Source organism: Hippocampus bargibanti, linkage group LG22, assembly GCF_051943395.1.
Source record: "Hippocampus bargibanti isolate YZ-2025 linkage group LG22, ASM5194339v1, whole genome shotgun sequence".
Classification (NCBI taxonomy): Eukaryota; Metazoa; Chordata; class Actinopteri; order Syngnathiformes; family Syngnathidae; genus Hippocampus; species Hippocampus bargibanti.
The window spans coordinates 7214879-7236067 of NC_142755.1; the positions used below are offsets into that span (position 1 = coordinate 7214879).

At 50.2% G+C, this 21189-nt stretch overlaps 2 protein-coding genes across 2 annotated transcripts; one reads left to right on the forward strand and one right to left on the reverse strand.

Annotated features, from left to right (window-relative positions):
* Positions 1 to 225: 225 nt before the first annotated feature.
* LOC148881860 (protein-methionine sulfoxide oxidase mical3b-like) lies at positions 226 to 13881 on the forward strand. The gene is given in 29 exon segments (XM_088988540.1): positions 226 to 714; positions 804 to 1208; positions 1305 to 1704; positions 1823 to 1924; positions 1989 to 2144; positions 2342 to 2442; positions 3175 to 3432; positions 3513 to 3628; positions 3689 to 3812; positions 3889 to 3966; positions 3968 to 4185; positions 5423 to 5619; positions 6977 to 7077; positions 7148 to 7180; positions 7277 to 7387; positions 8974 to 9298; positions 9460 to 9578; positions 9809 to 9872; positions 9959 to 10079; positions 10137 to 10261; positions 10338 to 10688; positions 10837 to 10859; positions 10941 to 11018; positions 11088 to 11141; positions 11208 to 11462; positions 12287 to 12383; positions 12475 to 12574; positions 12671 to 12744; positions 13523 to 13881. Coding segments are annotated over 28 exon segments (4227 nt in total). The 5' UTR covers positions 226 to 714; positions 804 to 941; the 3' UTR covers positions 13702 to 13881.
* Positions 13882 to 13998: 117 nt separating this feature from the next.
* Positions 13999 to 21072, reverse strand: lta4h (leukotriene A4 hydrolase). The gene is made up of 19 exons (XM_088988571.1): positions 20856 to 21072; positions 20172 to 20302; positions 19995 to 20115; positions 18625 to 18693; positions 18418 to 18522; positions 16567 to 16619; positions 16412 to 16484; positions 16214 to 16354; positions 16113 to 16136; positions 15977 to 16047; positions 15465 to 15576; positions 15258 to 15402; positions 15076 to 15179; positions 14913 to 14983; positions 14772 to 14826; positions 14600 to 14695; positions 14413 to 14495; positions 14246 to 14350; positions 13999 to 14169 (listed from the first exon to the last, which is right to left on the reverse strand). The coding sequence occupies exons 1-19, from the start codon at positions 21003 to 21005 to the stop codon at positions 14043 to 14045; spliced, it is 1836 nt and encodes a 611-aa protein (XP_088844697.1). The 5' UTR covers positions 21006 to 21072; the 3' UTR covers positions 13999 to 14042.
* Between the last annotated feature and the right edge of the window lie 117 nt (positions 21073 to 21189).

Genomic DNA, 21189 nt, shown 5'->3' on the forward strand with positions numbered 1-21189 from the left:
CAGTCGTCATGTAATTCGCCTCTCTTTCCAAACAGCAATTCCCTTTGACCTTTGACCTCCAACGCCATTCCATCAAGCCATCAATGACCATCACAAATGTAAATAAAACTTTATTTTACAGCACAGCTTATTTCTTTAATTACAGTCCTCATGTAATGCGCCTCTCTTTCCAAACAGCAATTCCCTTTGACCTTCGACCTCCAACGCCAAGTGACTTTATGATACAATGCAGTGTATTTCTTTCATTACAATACAATAGCACATTTATTATACATAGAATAAGGGATGTTGTGTATAGTTTTAAGGCTTATTTAGTTGAAAAGTATATTTTAATGGAAACCCGGGAACGGATTATTCCCATTTTAATGGTTTCCTATGGGATTTTTTTTTTGAGATACACACTTTTCGCCTTACACACTCTGTCTGGGAACCAATTAAGTTCGTAAGTTGAGCTCTCACTGTATATATATATATTCTCATTTGTCATCATGTCTCATCCCTGAATTTTCGGCGGAGGCCGATGCCGCCTGCCGGCTTTCGTCTTGCGTTGGACGAGAATGCGCAGAGCTGGTCCCGAGGCTGCCGGTGAGAAGACAGCCGGCAGCCTGTCTTAAGCCGGTTTACCCAGACGGATTAGTGCAGTGGCTCCGCTGACCTCGGCGTACGGCTGCGATTCGAGTGGATTTCAGGACGGTGACCGCCAGCCACAGTGGTGTGAGTACGCTTCTTCGTTGACGTTGGCGACATCTGTAGCCGTTTTCACTCTGAAAAGTTGTTTTTTTCTTCTTTTGAAAACATTCAAGCGTTCACGGTGATGCACTAGCAAGCCTTTGAAGCTTTACGGACGTGTCGGTGGATGTCTCGCAGGGCGCCGTGGCTGTGCCTTCGGCGTCAAACGCTGCCACCGTTTGAAGTGGTTCCTCCACTTCCTTGGCATTGTCATGGGAAACGAGTCCCACCCGGAAAAAGCTGCGGAGCTGTTTGATGAGTTTGTGTCGGCGTCCACCTGCAGGACGGCGCTGCGTTCCTTCCAGCAACTGTGCCAGCACCTGGACGTGGACGCCGATCGCCCCGGTACCGAGCGGCCGCTTTACCGCAACATCAAACGGCGCCTCAGTTACTGGAAGGCCAACGCTTTGTGGGCCAAACTGGACCGCCGGGCTTCCCGGCCGGAATACCTGCAGAACCGAGCCTGCCGCAACGCCACGGTACGCGACGGGCAAACTCGGTCCCGATGAACGCCGCCACCTTCGTCGCTGTGGTTCCCGACTCGGTCGTGACCTCGCTCTTCTGCGATTGGCCAGTGTGCCGTGATCGGGGCGGGACCCTGCGGTCTGCGCGCGGCGGTGGAGCTGAGTTTCCTGGGCGCTCGTGTGGTGGTCCTGGAGAAGAGGGACGCCTTCTCCAGGAATAACGTGCTCCACCTTTGGCCCTTTGCCATCCACGACCTCCGCGGGCTGGGCGCCAAAAAGTTCTACGGGAAGTTCTGCGCCGGCTCCATCGACCACATTAGTGAGCGCGCCGACGCAAAGGCCGTTTGGCAGCGCCGCGCCCTTAGCTCTTGCCCCCGCCTCCACCCCACCGCAGGTATTCGGCAACTTCAGCTGGTTCTGCTCAAGGTGGCGCTGTTGCTCGGTGTCGAGGTTCACGTGAACGTGGAGTTTGAGCGCGTGGTGGAGCCGCCCCAGGAGCAGCGACCGCGCAGTGAGCCTCCCTTCAATGTCCACGTCGGCCCGCCGCGTTCTCGTCTCCAGCTGTCTTCTTCCTTTCGCCGCATGTCCGCCAACTTGTCTGCGACGGTTCCTCCCGCCCACGTGACCAGAGGTGGGCTGGACCGTGGAGGCACGGCCAAAGTCTCACCTTGTCAACGAGCTGCAGTTTGACGTCATAGTCGGAGCGGACGGTCACGGGAACACCTTGCCCGGTGAGTTCAGGATGACAAATGTAAACGTGGCTGGCGCTGATGAGGGTATGCCCCCCCCCCCCAGGTTTTCGCCGGAAAGAGTTCCGCGGGAAGCTGGCCATCGCCATCACGGCCAACTTCAAAAACCGCAACAGTCGCGCTGAGGCCAAAGTGGAGGAGATCAGCGGCGTGGCGTCCATCTTTAACCAGCAGTTCTTCCGGGACCTGCGGCAGGAAACGGGTAATAGCTCTTGTTTTTGGTGAACCTTCCGGCGGGCAAAAGTAGCCGGGGACCTCTGCCAAACTACAGCTGACGGAATCGCCATTTGGCCAAAATCGCCGGCCAGACCCCCGCGATGGCGTTTTGTCTTCCGTGGCAGAGGTCCGCGTTTCCAAAGGTTTCCTCCATTTTGCTTGACCATGTCAAGAGGGTTTCAGGAATCGACCTGGAGAACCTGGTGTACTACAAAGACGACACACACTACTTTGTCATGACGGCCAAGAAACGCAGCCTGCTGGACAAGCGAGTCATCTTACAGGTAAACCCTCTCATTCTTTGCCTATCGGCATTCCTGTCGACCCTTTTGTCAGCCAAAACCGGGTGGTCCTCAGCTCAAGTGCCGTCCGAATGGAACTTTTGGTTTCGCTCAAACCAACCGGACGGAGGCGAGAGGAAAGGAGTCACTTGTTGCCCTGTTTATAGCGAGCTTAAAGAGTTTGATGTGTCTCTTTATTTGTAAGTTGGTAGTTGTCCGATGTCCCAGGATGACACGGTAATGTGTCCCAGAGCTTGATCGTGGCGCGGAGTCGAGCAATTCGTGCTTTGAACTCCGTCCGACGCTGCGCGGGTCTCTGCGAGTCTACGTCAGTGTGGGAGGTCGTTTGTGGGAATGCGACAAGACATCGAAGGGCTTGAAAGACGCACTTCAAAGGGTTGAAAGACGCACTTCAAAGACGTACACGCGTCAGCGCCGCGGTGCTCACCTGCGACGCCACAAGCTCAACCTTCCGCGTTGTAAAACGACACCTCCAGCCTTCCTTCCAGCAAAAGAAAGCAGCCGCCGAGCTTCCGAGTTGACCAGACGTGTGAACGCAGGCACACGGCTCGTGGAAGCGCTCAAGAGGTGCCCCCGTTTGCGCGTGGTCCCCCCACGGTGGCGCGGGCCGCTAGCTTTTCTTGTCGTCTCGGCCCCGAATCATAGCCGTCCGCGCTTGCGGCGTCATTGCTCGACTCCTGCCGCGATGGCTTTTGCTCTCGTTTTCTTCGGCAGGACTTTGCCGACACGGAACTGCTCCTCTCTGGGGCGAACGTAGACCAGCGAGCGTTGCAGGCCTTCGCCCGCGCGGCCGCCGACTTCTCCACCAACGGACAGCTTCCGTCTCTGGACTTTGCCATCAACCACTGCGGCCGGCCCGACGTGGCCGTGTTCGACTTCACGTCAGTGCACGCATCCGAGAACGCCGCCGTGGTCCGGAGCCGCCGAGGGTACCGGCTGCTGGTCACGCTGGTGGGGGACAGCTTGCTGGAGGTGGTCCGCCGGCGCCGAGGGGGTCTCTAAGTGGGGGTCGGACGGCTGACGTGTCTGCCCGCCTCCTCGTCTGTCCCCAGCCCTTCTGGCCAATGGGAACGGGCGTGGCTCGCGGATTTCTAGCCGCCCTCGATGCATCTTGGATGATTCGTCGGTGGTGCCAAGGAGATTTACCTCTGGACATCCTGGCCGAGAGGTATGCCCCCATCTGACCGCCTGTCGTTCTTGGCTTGACCATCCATCCATCTGCGTCCAGAGAGAGCGTGTACCGTCTGTTGGCTCAGACCACACCGGAAAACATGCAGAAGAATATTTGCCGCTACTCCTTGGACCCGTCCAGTCGCTACGTCAACGTCTGTTCCATCGTCACGTCTGAACAAGTACCCTTTGCGCCTCACCAAATACAGAAAATCCATAGACGCGTCGAGTGGGTTGATGTTGTCGCTTCCTGTCCAGGTGAGACACTTGATTGACACGGGAGAGAAAACGGAAATGGCCGGCACCGCCCAAGCGCCGCCGTGGCCAGCGGGTGAGTGCGGCGGCCTCCGCTCCATTTGTCCTAGACGGGATTGGCAAGGTCACCACGGCGCTGTCGCTCCAAAAAGAGTCGCTGTTCGAGTCCAACCAGCTTCTGGCGTGGTGTCGGGAGCGCACGGCGGGATACCGGGGTGTCAGCGTTGGCGACCTGACCACGTCGTGGAAGAGCGGCACGGCTCTGTGCGCCCTGCTTCACAGCTACAGACCCCAGCTGGTGTAAGGAAACAAACAAACGCCTTGTCCTCCGCCTAATGCGCTTTGATTTCCTCCCTTCTTCTGACTGCTGACAATATCTGGACAGTATCGTCAGAGATACAGTCATACCTCAGCTTACGAACTTGATTGGTTCCCAGAAAGTGCGTGTAAGGCGAAAAGTTTGTCTGCCAAACATGTATTTTCCATAAGAAAACATTAAAAATGAGAATAATCCGTTCCCAGGTCCCCATAAAACATAATTTTCTACTAAATAAGCCTTAAAAACTACACAAAATATGCCTTATTTTGTGTTAATAAATGTGCTATTGTATTGTAATTAAAGAAATAAACCGTACTACAGTAAAGTCTCGTTATATCGATATTCAAGGGAGTCCGAAAAAATATCGATATAACCGGGACTATCGATATATCCGACCCTGTTTGCATGTAATTTTCTCCGTGCGTGCATAGAAATAGTATCGATATAACCGGGACTATCGATATAACCGATATCGATATAACGAGACTTTACTGTATATAATAAAGTCATTTTGTTTACCTTTGTGATGGTAGTTGTCAATGGATGACGAACTTTCAGGTTGCTTCTTGATGATATCCAAGTGAAGTTGCCATGCTTACTCTGCGATAATACCCTCACTCACACTGTCCCACGCTAGCTGCTTTTTGTTAATCCAAATCAACAGTTTTTCAACCTCTTTTATTGCCCGAGACTGTTGCTTAGACAACACAGAAACGCCCTTAGCCGCACGTAGCAATGGTCGACTTAGCATACTGGTAGTGGGATGCTAAGTCTCACAAACGCACACCTTGTTCGTGTTTCTCGATGATCTCCTCCTTCCGCTCGAGCGTAATTTTGTTTTGTGTCCTCTTCGGTTGAACACTAGCCTATGGTGGGGTCTTTTTCCGGTCTCATAATAGCCAAAGTATCCTTGATAACAAACCACGTATGCACTTAAGGAAAGGGGTGATGAAAACTAGTCCGCCAGCCACCGTGGTGCTGTGTGGTTTGGTTCGTCCGCCAAAAACTAGTTCATATGCCAAGATTATATTCTGGCGAATTTAATGTTCGTAAGGCGAAATGTTCGTAAACTAAAGCGTTCGTAAACTGAGGTATCACTGTATTTGAAGCATGTTGAAACCACAAAAACTTTACTCTCGCTGCCAGTTGTCTTCAGGGCCCGAGCGAGTCTGCTTCAAGCTTTTTTTTTTCAAGTCTTTTGCCCTTCTCCATTTCCAGAGACTTTGACTCCCTCAACCCGGCGGCAGACGACGAAAACGTTCGCTTGGCGTTTGACGTGTGCGAACGAGAATTGGGAATTTCCCCCCTGTTGACGGTGGAAGAGATGACATCCGCGGGAGAACCCGACGCGCTGTCCATGGTCGTGTACCTCAGCCAACTCTACCAGGTGCTCCGAGAGGCCCCGCCCTCTTTGGGTGAGACCCCCCAACAAAAACGTTAGAGGGGGCAGAACCACTTTGCGGTCACGGGATAAGTTAGATAGCGAGCGAGCGATCTAGCTAGATAGCTAGCCAGCTGAAATGTATTGTTATTATTATGATTAGCTAACTATTAGCTAGCTTTCTATCTAATTTAATAATTATTTAATTTTACAGTAAAGTCTCGTTATATCGATATTCAAGGGAGTCCGAAAAATATCGATATAACCGGGACTATCGATATATCCGATATCGATATAACGAGACTTTACTGTATTTAATAATTATTGCGGTGGATTAGCGTTAGCAGCTTTGTGAGACGAGATAATTTGCAGAACAGAAGTGGGTATCTGTGGAGTTGCAGTAGTGCTGGCGTAATTTATGTATTTTATCAGGTTTTCATGGCCTAACTACGTACAAAATGTCAATACTTTTGGCCGCGACCGAGTTCACGACAGCGCCTCTTCAAACTCCGGATAGAAATCACAATACAGTGAGACCTCAACTTACGAACTTCATTGGTTCCCAGACAGAGTGTGTAAGGCGAAAGGTGTGTATCGCAAAAAAATAATTCCCATAGGAAACCATTAAAATGGGAATAATCCGTTCCCGGGTTTCCATAAAATATACGTTTCAACTAAATAAGCCTTAAAACTACACACAACATACCTTATTCTATGTATAATAAATGTGCTATTGTATTGTAATGAAAGAAATACACTGCATTGTATCATAAAGTCACTTTATTTACATTTGTGATGGTCATTTATGGCTTGATGGAATGGCGTTGGAGGTCAAAGGGAATTGCAGTTTGGAAAGAGAGGCGCATTACATGACGACTGTGATTAAAGAAATAAACTGTGCTGTAAAATAAAGTTTTATTTACCTTTTTGATGGTCGTTGATGGCTTATGGAAGGAGAGTCACCTTCCATAAGGACTGTTGTGCTGTTCGGTCGTGTGCTTCCGCCGAAGATCACTCCGCCAGCCGTGGTGGTTGTGTATTATGAAAATAGTGCTTATTATAAGGTTTAATTTTCAGAAATTTGACGTTTGTAAGACAAAAAGTTTGTAAGTTGAGGTCTCACTGTATTGCGATTCTGTGTCAAGACTTGAAGGATCTCTTTGTTACTTAACCCGATCTCAAAGTAACAAAGTAAAATTTGTGACTTTCAATCGAGCAAATTTGCGAGTTTGAAACTCCATCTCTAAAAAATATATGTATATATCAACCTGGCCCAAATTCTGTTCCGTACAAACGACACGAGTAAAAAAAAACAAAAAACTCAATGTCGCAGTACGGCGAGGTCCCGTTGCTACTCAATGTGGGCAATTGTGCTTGGGTGTCGCCCTCAGGTTCACTGTCCCAGAGTTCGGAGGTCAGGGCCGCCCTGGTGACCCCGGCCTCCCTCCTCAGCAGACTTGGACTCAATCTGTCGCGTCAGCAAAGAGCAAAGGTATCCGCTGGACGGCTTGAAGCTTTTTTGGGGCGGTAACACTTCAAGCCATGCTACCTTTGCTCCACAGGAGAAGAAGAGGACGCGTGGCGAACAGCGGCGGGTGACTCGCTCATCTCCAAAGAGCGTCCTATCGTTCGTGTTCCACCCCATAACGAAAACATTGAGTTTATTTTTTTTTTTTTTCTTTCTCATTTAGTCGTGGGACTCTGTGCACGAACAAGTCACCTCGAAGGCTCCCAGCTCCCGAGTGCGTTTGATGGCCCTCCTGCTGCAGGCCAAGATGCGTCACAGTTCTCCTCCTTCTGAAGTCAGGATGTTTTTTTTTTTGTTTGTTTGTTTAAAGGACAACCGACACCATTTTTTTTTTTGTTTCCTAACTGACATCAGAAAAACGTTTTATAGCATATAAAATACCCAAAACACACAGGTTGATATTTTTAATCAAATGCAAAACACCTATAAAAATGAATTAAAGTGTCCCAAAACTGCCACAAAATTAGCTCAGAACTGGGCAGATTCAGCAAGTCCCGCCCCCTTGTTCGTGATGTCACTATTGGTCACACACTGTCTTGCTCCAGAATCAAAACAATGGCTTCAGAGAGTTCAGATTCGGAGAAGATGCTTTTTTGTTACTCGCTCTTGTTACTTGCTCCTCATTACTCAGTTCTGAAGAGGAAAGCATACATCAGGGGTGTCAAAGTTATTTTTTGCCACGGGCCACATTGTAGTTATGGTTTCCTCTCGAGGGCCGTTATGAATTTGAGGAACACATTAGAATGTTTAAATCCCGTCAAATACAGTAAAGTCTCGTTATATCGATATCGGATATATCGATAGTCCCAGTTATATCGATACTATTTCTATGCACGCACGGAGAAAATTACATGCAAACAGGGTCGGATATATCGATATTTTTTCGGACTCCCTTGAATATCGATATAACGAGACTTTACTGTATTACATATAGAGCACACAGCAAATTAACGAATAACTCGTTTTCAAATCTGAAGTCAAGAATAATGACTTTTATTGTGGCTGACATCCAAAAAATTTGGCTCAGATTTTAGCAATCATCATGGAATTTAACAACTTTGATTTGCTTTCGCGGGCCGAAAAAAATGATGTGGCGGGCCGGATTTGGCCCGCGGGCCTTGACTTTGACACCTGTGGCATAAATGTTTGCAATCGATTAAAGAAGTCCTTCTGTATCAATTCGAACCGTCTGGACTCCAATGTAGCGGCCAGAAAATGCAGAAGGCGGCGCACAAGCTCCGCTGATTTGTCCACTGGTAATTTGTGTCAACTACTTTATACGTGTTACCGCGACAAAACTGGCTGCCGTTTTCCTTCTAATTTCGCGATCAACACTGTGCTTTCAGACGAAAAAATTACCCAAATTGCATTGTGTGTGTCGCTTTCTCGGTCAGGGGGCGTTCCCTCCGTGACGTCACTTAGGGGATCGTAATCAACTCGAAAACAAGACTTCCTGAATATTCACCGCGAGTCTTAGAACGTAAAATATAGCTGCAGTAAAGTCTCGTTATATCGATATTCTCGGGAGTCGGAAAAAATATCGATATAACCGGACTATCGATATATCCAATCCTGCGGCATGTAAATTTTCTCCTTGCGTTCGTATAAATAGTATCGTAATAAGCAGTACTATCCATATAACCAGACTTTACTGTATATGCGGTGGAATCTTTATAAAATGCGCTCAGTAGAAGTCATTTGAAGTGATTTTACAAATTATGCACGCAACTTGTCCAGAGGTGTTGGTTGTCCTTTAAATGATTTTTATCATTTTGTTTTGCATACAGTGCATCGTTCCACGTGTGTGTTTGTTTGTTGCTGTTTCCGTTTGTCATCCTTTGTATCATTTTTGGGCGTCAGCGTACGGCAGCCCGCCGCCAGAATGTTTTCTTGGACGGCGAAGCGGAGTCTGGGGTCGTCGCCGACAGCGACGATCCTGTAGGAACCAGACGCTCTTATCGCAGCATCGCCGCTATCTCCGTCGGTGCTCAACCAGAGGCGGGTGCGTTTTATGCGTGCGTCCAGATGGCGTGCGTCAGCGATGTGTGCTTCTTCTGCCGCGAAAAAGTTTACGCCATGGAGCGTCTGAGCGCCGAAGGTCTTTTCTTCCACCGGAGCTGCTTCGTGTGCCACGTGTGCCACAGCTCGCTCAGAATTGCCGGCTACCGATTCCACGCCGCCAGCGGTGACTACTTGTTGGTACTAGTTTAGCACTATGCTGCAGTGTTCTGATAACTCCTAGTGTGTGTGTTCTAAAAAAATGATCTTTTTCCAAAAATGAGTGCAATCATGCTGGATGGCTGACAAATGTGTGTTGTCATCTCCCCAAACAACCTCCTTTCTCAGGGAAGTTTTCCTGTGGGCACCATTGCGAGTCGTCCATCCCCACCAGTCCATCTTCAAAGGAGCCAACAAACCGATTGATGACAGCGCACGACCCAATGCTGGCCCAGCGGACTTCCTGCGTAAGCATCTGCGTCAGGTGGCACCTTGACTCGAGAGTTGAAGAAGCAACATCTCGATAGAGGCTCACGCGAACAGGCCAGCCCAAATTTATTTCGTGCGTGGCGGGATTCTAACTGCGCCGAAGGTCCGAGACGGGGCAAAAAAAACCACAAGACCAAGTTTATGTACAGGAATGGACAATCCCAGCACGGCGTCTCTGAGACAATAACGTTCGCCTGTGATTCTGCAGACGTCGCCGATGTCGTCTGCGGACTCTCAGGTCACCGTGGCGACAGAGTGTCGCCGTTTGTCAGGTCAGCTGACGTCACGTGGTGCGCCTTGCGTTCCTCCCAGAACCACCGGGATGCCTGAATGTGAACATCTGCGCGTCCGCCAACAGGATTTTCTGTGACGCCTGAACCGAGGGAGCTGGAGAACGACAAAGCGGACGCCGAGGAGATCTCGGAGGAGATCTTGACGCGTTTTAACCTCAGCGCGGACAAAGATGACCAGACTTCCAGGTGAGTCATCGCTCGGACAATCGCACGTCCCGGCACGATCGAGCCATCCGCACTCAGCTCCGAGGCTCCTTCTGAGACGGAAGCCGAGACTTTGGCGATGCGGGAAAAGTCGCGACAGCTGATGGGCCCCGAGTCGTCGGAAGAGGACTACGAGATAGTCAGTGAGCAAGAATCCAGCGACGGTCCGTCAGCGCTCAAGTCCGCCGCCGTCGGCTTCTCATCAACCGCAATTCTTCAAGCGGGCACTGCTTTCGGCAGACTGGGATGAGATTCCGGTCCGACGCGGCACGGCCTCCGCCGTCTCCTTCGCGACCGGGGTCGACTCCGCCTCCTCCGCCTCCTCCGCCTTCCGTCTTGAGAATGAAGCTCCGGCCACCAGGACAGATGTTGTGAAGGGAGGCTCCGCAGGGGGAAAGGCTTGGCAATCTCTGGACCGTCTTCCAATGCAAGAAGAGCACGTCGAGAGGACGGGGCCGGAAGAAGCCGGAGAGCGCCGCCGCCGGATCAAAGCTCCGCGCTTCTGTCAAGCGCGAGGAGGCGGGGCCAGAGCTCTGTGGAAGGCCATGTTTTCCAGGAACCGGCTTAAGGAAAGAGACGCCGACCGACAAGGTATGATCTCAAGGACGATGATATCAACTGGGACCGTGCGATCACGTCACGCTCGTAGTTGATGGCGAGGAGATCACTAAGCTGTTGCTATTCCTGCGGATGACGATAGCGCTTTTCTCTTCCTCTCTCTTCGTCCGTACGATGGAAGAAAGTGACGCGAGCCGGTCAACGGTACGGCGCAGATGCTCACCGGAGCCCAGGAATCACGTAAGGAAGGATGCGGGGCTTGATGTTTAATGTTGCTGTTTGCAGCTAGCTTTGGAGACCGTCAACCTCACGTCTCAGCTGGAGCAACTTTGCGTCAAAGAGCAGGAGGCGGCGCCGCTGCACGTATGCCACACCCACAGATGTCTTCGGGCCAAAGCTGTCTCTGATCTTGATGTCTTTCGTGTTTCTTAGCCTGCTTACATTCCTCACGCGCTGGCCTTTAAGCGCACGTTTCCCTGCAGCAAGGTAGGAACGCGTGCGCGCGCTGACCGGCGCCGCATTGCCGAAGCAGACGACTTGTCCTCCTCTCAGCTTTGGCGAGAACGTTTTCCGAGGCGGGGCCCCCCCGCTGACTCGGACGGACGCTCGTCCCGTGCCACCGAGGTGGCCGGCGTTCTGGTCCGTCCCAAGGAGGCGTCCAGCCTGAGCCTGCCCGAGAGCCTGTTCCGCGCGGACGAGTCGTCTCAGCGGGCCGAGCGTCCTCATTCCGGCGTGGACCGGCCACGTCGCGAAGGCGGCGGCGTACGAGCCAGGCGGCGGGAACGCAAGAGGCTGCACCGAGCTCAGGTGAGTCCGACGACTCGCCGTCACCTGGTCTGCAATGTGTGTGGAGGCGACTCGGGAAGTCGTGCTCGGGCCGATCTCTCCGGGCTTTCTTTATTTTGATTGTACAGCGATGCCTTGGCTTACAAATGCTTTAGCTAACGAACTTTTACGTTACAAACATTAAATTCGCGAGAATATAATGTTGGCATACGAACTAATTTTCGGGAAACACACCATCGCTGGCGGACTACTTTTGCACACCCGCTTTCTTTGAGTGCACTCGGTGCAGACGTGGTTTGTTGTCAAGTGGAGTACTTTTGCTATTATGGGAGCGAAAAAGACCCCACGACAGGCTAGTGTTAAGCCGAAAAGGACACAAAAGAAAATGACGGTCGAACAGAAGAAGGAGATCGTCAAAAACCACGAATCAGGTGTGCATTTGTGCGACTTTGCGTCCTAGTACCAGGACGCTAAGTCGACCATTGCTACCATCCTTAAGAACAAGGAAGCTATTAAACTCCTCCTCCCACTTCATTGCATCAAGCCATCAACGACCATCACAAAGGTCAATAAAATGACTTTATTCTACAGTGCAGTTTTTCTTTAATTATAGCACATTTATTATACATAAAATAAGGTATATTTTGTGTTTTGTTTTAAGGCTTATTTAGTAGACAATTATGTTTTATGGGGAACTGGGAACGCATTATTCTCCTTTTAATGGTTTCCTATGAGAAATAAATGTTTGGAAGACACACTTTTCACCTCACACACACACACTTTCCAATTAAGTTTGTAAGCTGAGGTATGACTGTATTTGTTTTGAACTCTTTCCTCTGCGTCAGCTGATCCAGAGGCAACTGCAGCTGGTGGAGGAGGAGCAGCGACGTCTGGAGGCCGCAGGGGTCGGGCTGGAGAGGCGTCTCAGAGGACAAGAGCAAGGTAAGGCTTGGCGCTCCGTTGATGTTCCACTGCGGAAGTCACGACGGGGAAAGAGACGCGTGCCGTATTGACGTCGCCGGGTGTGGCGCAGGCGCTTGCGGCGATGACAAGACCGGCCTCGTGCAGCTTTGGTTCCAGTTGGTCCAGCAGAAGAACATCCTGGTTCGATACGAGTCAGAGCTCATGGTTTTGTACGTGAGGCTAGACGCCTGCCCCCCCACCACCATACCCGCTCGCCGGATAGGCGGGGGCTTGACTTGTGTGTGTGTGCTCTTTTATGGCTTCAGTGCACGAGAGCTGCAACTGCAGGACCGACAGAGTGGACTTCAACAGGAGTTACGAGAGAGGATGATGCTGGACGGTGAGTGCGCTCGGCGGCTCGGCGCTCGCCTCCCTCCACTTTCAATTCCTTACTTTACGTGGCTTTGGAGCGCCGCCGTTTAATGCCACCTTTTGACTTGTCCTCCCTCTTTTGTGAGACAGATGTCAGTCCTTTCTCAGTGTCCGAAACTCATGACAAAAAGTTAACGGACGCCGGGGCAGACAACTCTGAAAAGTTGCCTGCCCAGCCGTAAAGTCCATTTTTCACAACTTGAACCACAATAAGGACGACTAATCGCAAAACAACCGTAGTTGCAAAGTACAGTAAAGTCTGGTTATATCGATATCGGATATATCGATAGTCCCGGTTATATCGATACTATTTCTATGCACGCACGGAGAAAATTACATGCAAATAGGGTCGGATATATCGATAGTCCCGGTTATATCGATATTTTTTCGGACTCCCTTGAATATCGATATAACGAGACTTTACTGTATTAAGGATTGATCATCAGAATATACAGTGATCCCTCGCTACTTCGCGGTTCACTTAGGTGGCTTCAGTGCATTGTGGATTTTTTTCAGGGGAAAAAAAACGAAAGGAGTCTTTCTCCGAGAGAACATTATCGGTAGTTGTTGGCACTCTTTTTTTTTTTTAGAATAGAGGGGATTATTATCATTAAAGTTGCACGCCCGGGGCGTCCGGGCAGACGTTTTTTCAGACACTGCCTTTCTATACCTAGCCCATTTGGTCCCTCCGGGTACGTTGCCCTAAAAAAAAAATGGTGGCTAATGGCGTTTGTTCCTTGCGGCAGACCACCTGAAGGGCGAGCAGGAGCTGGGGAAGGAGCGCGGCATCCTGGAGGAGATGCTGGAGGTGGTGGAGCGGCGAAAAGCATTGGTGCCCCTGCTGGAGGAGCTCCGAGTGCGAGGCCGCCAGCAAGACCAAAAGCTCAAAGCGGCAGTGCTTGGACAGGCGTGGACCTGGACCTGAGCCAGGTAGCGGTGAGGACCTTTATCCTGAGGTCAAGTTCAGGATATGCCGGACGACAGACCCCAAACTTTTCTCCTTCCTTCTCAAATTTTCCCTTTTTTGTAGCTCCTTCTCGTTCGGACCCCAACGCCTGCTACTGGGTTGATTTTGTGCATTAAAAACGCAGTCCCTCTCTCTCGTTGTGGCTGTGAAAATCATTTTGCAACACATGCAGCGAGTTGCGCATCACCTCAAGTGGTGCCCACCCCCCCCCCCCAAAAAAAAAAAAAAACTCACAGAAATGAAGAAAGCAGCCCGTTTCACGTGGAAAAGTTCTTTTATTTGCCCTTCCATGCCGTGACCTACTGATCGGCCGACACCTTCAGGTCTTTGGCAACCAGTCCGGCGGTCACGGGATGCATGGCGGCGCGATGAGCGAGGAACACTCGCACGGCTTCCTCTCTGTACTTGTCAAAGTTAAAGACCTCCCTGTAGGAGCAGAGTACGACATGGCCGGACGATGGCACCCAAGATCCCAACCCCGAAGCGACCCGCCGGCCGGTACCTGAAGAGGGGTCGGGTGAATTTCATCCTGCCCTGCTCAGTCGCCATTCGCAGCGCTGCCGGGACCGCCTCCTCCCACCGGGACCGCACGCACAGACGCAGCCACCTGGTGGACACGCAACGGATGATCACGGCGAGCTGGCTCGGAACAAACATCCAACAACGCACCTGAAGCGAATCTCCGAGTTCATGCAGGCGTTGAGATCGTACACCTCCTGCATCCTCTTCACGTGGCTCAACGGGAGCGGCTCCTGAAACGAGCGCCGGGTACCGAAAGCCAACCCGAGGTCCGATCAGCGCATACGACGCGGTCGGTCAGGAAACGCACTCGCAAGACGGAGCTACGCCGCGTTACCTCCTGAAGAAGAAGAGCCAAGAACTCGATGAGCTGGTGGGACGACAACGCGGCCACATCCGAAGCGGCGAAGCCAAGCAGGTCTCGGTCCGCGGCCTGGAACGGAAACCACAACGGCATTGTGAGCGGCGCATCAAAATCAAATGAAGATTGGGCGCCGCTCCAGTCTCGCCTGGATCCATCGATGACAAAGAGCGATGCAGGCGTCAGCGAGGGTGGTGTCGTAGCTTGAAAGGAGAAGCAAGGGTGCATCGGTCATTCACGATTCGAGCGGAGCGCCCGCCTCGCAAAACTAAAAACAATGGCTCCTCACGTGGGTTTGACAGGCGGCATCCCAGGTGTGAACATCCATGCATTCCAGTCCACATTATTCAGGACATCCGCCTGAGATGCAAGCAACAGCTGTCAGGTGGACCTCAGAGCGTAAAAATGCCTGCCCTCCGTCCGTCCGACACAAAGCGCACACTGCGCCTCACCTTGTCTTTGAAATATGTGAACAGGTAGTCCTTCCACTGCGCTGTGCTGACGCTCCTGTAGGCAAACATCTGGATGTAGGACTTGACAAAGCCCATGAAGACCTCTAAAGAAGACAACGAAAGAGGACCGACAACTCCAGATGTCTCCTTGGACAGCGCGCGGCGGTGAGGCTCTGACTTACCGGGACCCCCCAGCAGGTTCTCCAGATGGTAGAGAAGAGCAAAACCCTTCTCGTACGGGACGGAGGAGAAGGCGTCATCCGGGTCCACTTCTTGCAGACTCGGGACAAGGTTGGTCAGAGGATTTTTGGCTCCGAAGGTGCTCACCTGCACCGTGAGGACGGCGTTGAGGACGGCGTTGAGGGGCGTCCGAGCGCTCGGTTTCTCACAGAGTCCTGCAGGTCCTTCCAGCCGCCCATGGCCTTGAACTGGCGGAAGGGTTCCCCCTCCAGGCGGCTGCCGATCATTCGCTCCAGGTACACCGTATGACCCTCGTTCAGCCTGCGCGCACACATGCAAAACATCGGAGATGAGTGCCGTCCGAGTGTCTTACTAATAGAGAGTAGACAGAATAGAAGTTATCGTATTTAAATGTGAACACGTGTGACTCGAGTACGCAATGAAAGCACAGAAACATGGGGTCGATCTGAATTGAACAGACACCTGTCATCTTCATCTTCATCTAGGAGATCTAGCCTTGGACGTCCAGGGGCGTGGTATTCAAATCAAGAAAACTATGTTTTACTAATGTATCACTTAAATTTGCATTGACTCTCTATAAATAGCTTGGCAGAGGGCTGCGCAATTTGGGCGTCTGTCTTGAATGGCTGCGTCCCCTGCCGGCAGTATAAGACAATCTTCCTTTGTCAACAGTGTCCAATCGAACATCTCTGACAGTTACCAAAAGTGTTCCCAGGTGTTGTTGGTCACCAGGTTCCCTGTCCAGCTGTGCGAGATCTCATGAGCGATCACCTGATCGGAAGAAGGTGAAATCAACGCGTTTCTTCGCGACTTGGCGAGACGTGCGATCGACTTACGTTGGACAGGGACTTGTCTCCGGCCTGCAGACAAAGTCAACATACAAACACACCCCACTGAGTAAGTGCGTGCGGGCGTGCGCACTCGCGCGCTTGCTCACCAGCAGTGTGGGCGTGGCAAAGGTGAGGCAAGGGTTTTCCATGCCGCCATAGGGAAACGATGGCGGGAGGACCAAAATGTCATATTGTCCCCAAACGTAGGGTCCGGCTAGTTCCTCCGCCGTCTTCAACATGGCCTCTGTCTGACAAGCACGGCGTGAGACGGAGAGTCACGTGTGGCTGGCGTGCGGGCAACTCACTTCGGAGAACTCAAAAGCCGCTTGGTCCACGTACTCCGCCTCGGACCAGACTTTGGAACGGGGCCCAATCTGCCTGGAAGAAGTGCACGTCACAGGTCTGCCGCGAACGAGCGAGCGAACGAGCCTCAATCTGAGCGCCAAGCCGCACGTCATACCTGCTCTCCAGAGCGCCCACCACCAAGGCGATCAGGTAGGATGGCATTGCCACCTGAACTCACAGGGAAAAGTGCAACGCTCAACAACTCACAAGAATGCGGTGGCGCCGTGACACGCTTCATCTTTACGATAGCAACTTTGTGCCGTCTCACTGAAAGCGTGAGCGAAACGGGCCGTCTGTGTCACGGATTCTTGACTCGACACTTGTTTTCAGGCCCGTCCTTCTGCTCACATTGTGCGTGCTGTGCCGTCAATGCAACAGTTGATGGCTGATCAATTCGAGCGGGGAAACACTACGTCTATCGCCCGGCCAATACCAGGTGACCTTTTGGAAAGTGCAGTGATACCTCAGCTTACAAAGTTAATTGCTTCCCAGAAAGTGTGCGTAAGGCGAAAAGTTCATCTGCCAAACATTTATTTCTCATAAGAAACCATTAAAAATTAGAATAATTCGTTCCCAGGTCCCCAAAAAACATAATTTTCTACTAAATAAGCCTTAGAACTACACAAAATATACCTTATTTTATGTATAATAAATGTGCTATTGTATTGTATTTAATTTTATTATTAATTGTAAATAAACTGTACTATAGAATAGTCGTTTTATTTACCTTTGTGATGGTCGATGATGTAGTTGCCTCTTGATGATATCCGAGTGAAGTTGCCGTGCTTTCTCAGTGATAATACCTTCACTGACACTGTCCCCTGCTAGCTGCTTTTCATTAATCCAAATCAAGACGTTTTTCAACCTCTTCTTTTTCATTTCATTTCTAAGCGCCTTTCTAAACTCTCAAGGTCACTTTTCAGTCATAGGATCAGTTTTTCTGTGGGTGAGCAGCGGCAGCCACATGAACCGGCGTTCACTCCACCCGAAAGTAACTCAAAAAAGAAAGCTAGCTATCTCAAAGTCAAAGTCAGCTTTATTGTCAAATATGCTATCTGATAGATAGCTAATACAGTAAAGTCTCGTTATATCGATATCGGATATATCGATAGTCCCGGTTATATCGATATTTTTTCGGACTCCCTTGAATATCGATATAACGAGACTTTACTGTAATATAATAATCATAATAATAAAGTTCATTTATAAGCGCCTTTCAAAACTCTCAAGGTCACTTTTCTGCCTGAGACCATTGCTAAGACAACACAGAAACAACCTTAGCCACGCGTAGCAATGGTCGACTTAGCATCCTGGTACTGGGACGCTAAGTCACACAAACGCACACCTCGTTCGTGTTTTTCAATGACCTCCTTCTTCTGCTCAACCGTAATTTTATCGGCTTAACACTAGACTGTGGTGGGGTCTTTTTCGCTCCCATAATAGCAAAAGTACTCCACTCGATAACAAACTACGGGGTGACGAAAACTAGTCCGCCAGCCACCGTGATCTCCTTCTTCTGCTCGATCGTAATTTTCTTTAAGGTCTTCTTCGGCTTAACACTAGCCGATGATGGGCCCTTTTTCGGTCCGATAATAGCAAAAGTACTCCCCTCGATGACAAACCACCTCTGCACTCAAAAAAAAAGGTGGTGACGAAAACTAGGTTTGGTTCGTCCGCCGAAAACTAGTTTGTACGCCAAGATTATATTCTTACAAATTTAATGTTCGTAAGGCGAAAAGTTTCGAGCTAAAGCGTTTGTAAGCTGAGGTATCACTGTAATTGGCAGTCGAGCCAGACTCGGTTTGCTTCGGGGTTGAAACCCATTTGCATTATTCCAATGGGGCAAAATGATTTGGGGCATTATCACGCAGACATTCCGACTCAAGACGCCGCTGCAATCATGGATTATGCAATAAGATGGCGAGAAAAAATGAGAGGTGCGCTATCCGTCACTTTGCCGGCCCACCGTCTGTCTGAAGCGGTAAATCACGCGATTGGCATCCTCCGAGTCCACGTCCTGGCCGTCCCGCACGGCGCTCATGGCTGCCACCAAGTCTTTGGGCACTGACACCTGCCAGGGAGAGACGCGCGCGAGCACCGCTGCAGGTCTGTCACTTGATTGGTCTGATTGTCCCGCCGCCTCTTGTTTGCGGGTGCGCGCACGTGTGCTGACCTGTGCATAGTAGGTGTGTTTGATGGCCGGAGTGTCCTGACAAGGCAGCATGCTCCTACAATGATGAGCCTGGTGGATGGGGGGGGGGGGGGGCGGGCGGGGATGAGAATGACCAATGACGTGCAGTCAGGGGAGGCAGGTGAGGCAGTGCCTCACCTGTCATCGTGGAAATATCAAATGACAAAATCAATTAAACAGTTATATTTATTGAGTGATTTGTACTTTGAACATTCACATTTACCGTTCAAATACTAAGTGGAGACGAGCGGTGAGGCAGCAGCCGTCTGAGCCTCACCATGGATTGCGCAATCACCACGCTGGCTTGCTCTGCAGTGAGACCGCATTGCTGTCCCTCTGCATATCGCGATTAATGTGTTCAAAAGCTTTTAGTATATGAACTACATTTCGACACTTTAGCATATCATGTACAATCACTGTACATTATAAACACTGTACTACCGTGTTTATTTTATTTTATTTTGATCAAAACTGTGTGCATCGGTGAGGCACACAGTTTTCCTGCCTCATGCGACTCCAAGGCTGCAGAATAAGAGCTACAGTAAACAGCAAGTTAAGTGCAACCATCCGGTCATTTTTTTCATGTTGTTTGGCCTTATTTTCAGAACGGTGGATTACATATCGAAATTACAGTAAAGTCTCGTTATATCGATATCGGATATATCGATAGTCCCGGTTATATCGATGCTATTTCTATGCACGCACGGAGAAAATTACTTGCAAACAGGGTCGGATATATCGATAGTCCCGGTTATATCGATATTTTTTCCGACTCCCTTGAATATCGATATAACGAGACTTTACTGTAATTATAAAATACAGTAAAGTCTGGTTATATGGATAGTACTGCTTATTACGATACTATTTCTATGAACGCAAGGAGAAAATTTACATGCCGCAGGATCGGATATATCGATAGTCCGGTTATATCGATATTTTTTCCGACTCCCGAGAATATCAATATAACGAGACTTTACTGTAATTTCTAAACTGGAGATTATAATTAAAGGAAGACCAACACCGGACCGTATAGCTCACAAACGGTGAGGGATGGATGTCAATCTCCTGGACAGCTTGTCAGCTTTTTGGCCAAGAAGGATCCCATTGAAACTATTCCTGAAGCGACAAAGTTGCTCCATCTCGTGCTCTCTGTTCCAGCTACTACAGCATCAGTGGAGCGGTCATTCTCAGCACAAAAGACTGAATTTGAGGGTCATCATAAGCCCTTTCCACAAAGCACGCGTGACAAAACGGGAAGCGAGACGGCGGTTAAGTCGCAAGAGAAGACAGGAAGAGGGAAGTGAAGCAAGCAGTCAACAGGATGAAGCAAAGGTTAACGGTCCGCGGCTCACCTGGCACTGACTGAAGAGGTACGGGTGTTTCTTTCCCGCAGTCTGCTGGGGAGTGAGCCACTGTAGCGCGGGCGCACCGGGTGTCGTCTGATACGTCACCTCCACGATCACGTGCTGACCTCTGATCACACCTCAATCATCATGTCGCCGATTGCTCTGATAGAGGCGAGGGATTACCTGGAAATGTCAAAGGGCAGCGTGATCTCCAGCGGCGTCCCCTTAAATGTATGCGTAGGGCCCATGGTAAAGCGGGCCGCCTGTCCATTGGCGTTGACGGAGACAATCTTCAGGTCTCGAGTGTCCAAAGTCTGCGGAAGATTCCGAAAAAAACAAAGACAACTTGAAACTCACGCAGCTCCTGATCTCTTTCGTGGTGACGACTCCTATTCCAAAAGTTGACAAACATTTAAACCTCTAAAGATGGAGGACACTGATTTGCCGTGGCGACCCCTCGAAGGGAAAACCGAAAGGAAAAGAGGAGGGTAGAATGGCAGTGCGCCCTCCAAAAATGAGTTGCGTTATCGTCGCTATTTATTTTCTCCTCAATTAATTTCACGTGAACTCGTGAGAGTACTGTCAACAAAGGACAGGTTACATTTCATTGTCATTTGACGACTAACCAAAATATGTTTAGATGTTTATTACAAACATAACGTTTGTAAATTAGGACTGGGTTTAAAATTATTTGTTATGACCACGAGTCTGTTTAAAATGGAATTTCAAGCTTTTGAGGTATAAACATTTTGACCTTGCTGTATAAAAAGCCAAGGTTGACTTTCCCGTCAAAGTTCAGGCCAATAAAGTGTTATCTCTCATTGACTAGACAGCAGGCTAGCAGGAATGGGCCGGGCGCAATGTTACCAGCGATGAGAAGCGCTCCTCCAGGACCTCCACCGTGAGGGCCACCTTCCCTCGGATCACGCGGGTTTCGAAATCGACGTGCAGGCTCAAGTTGAGGTGGCGGCTCACGCACTTGGCGGCGGAAGCGAACGAAGACGGATCTGTGGACATGATGGGCACTCGCTTTTCCGCCTGCTAAATGGAAAGTGAACCCACTTGCAGGCGAGACCGCGTTCTTATAAGCCGGAATGCGAGGGCCGGACATCCGCCCGACGGCTTTTCAAATTAAATCAACCGGGATCTGATTACCGACAACTCTGGTTCGAGGACAATGTTTGTTTGTTTTTTGTTTTGT

Excerpts from the sequence above, each read along its gene's own strand:
- lta4h (XM_088988571.1), bottom strand. The coding sequence starts at position 21,005 with ATGTCCACAGATCCGTCTTCGTTCGCTTCCGCCGCCAAGTGCGTGAGC. Across the intron at positions 18,523-18,624 it reads AACACACCTACTATGCACAG|GTGTCAGTGCCCAAAGACTT; the intron begins GTCAGCACACGT and ends TCTCCCTGGCAG. Across the intron at positions 14,696-14,771 it reads TTTGTCATCGATGGATCCAG|GCCGCGGACCGAGACCTGCT; the intron begins GCGAGACTGGAG and ends TTTCCGTTCCAG.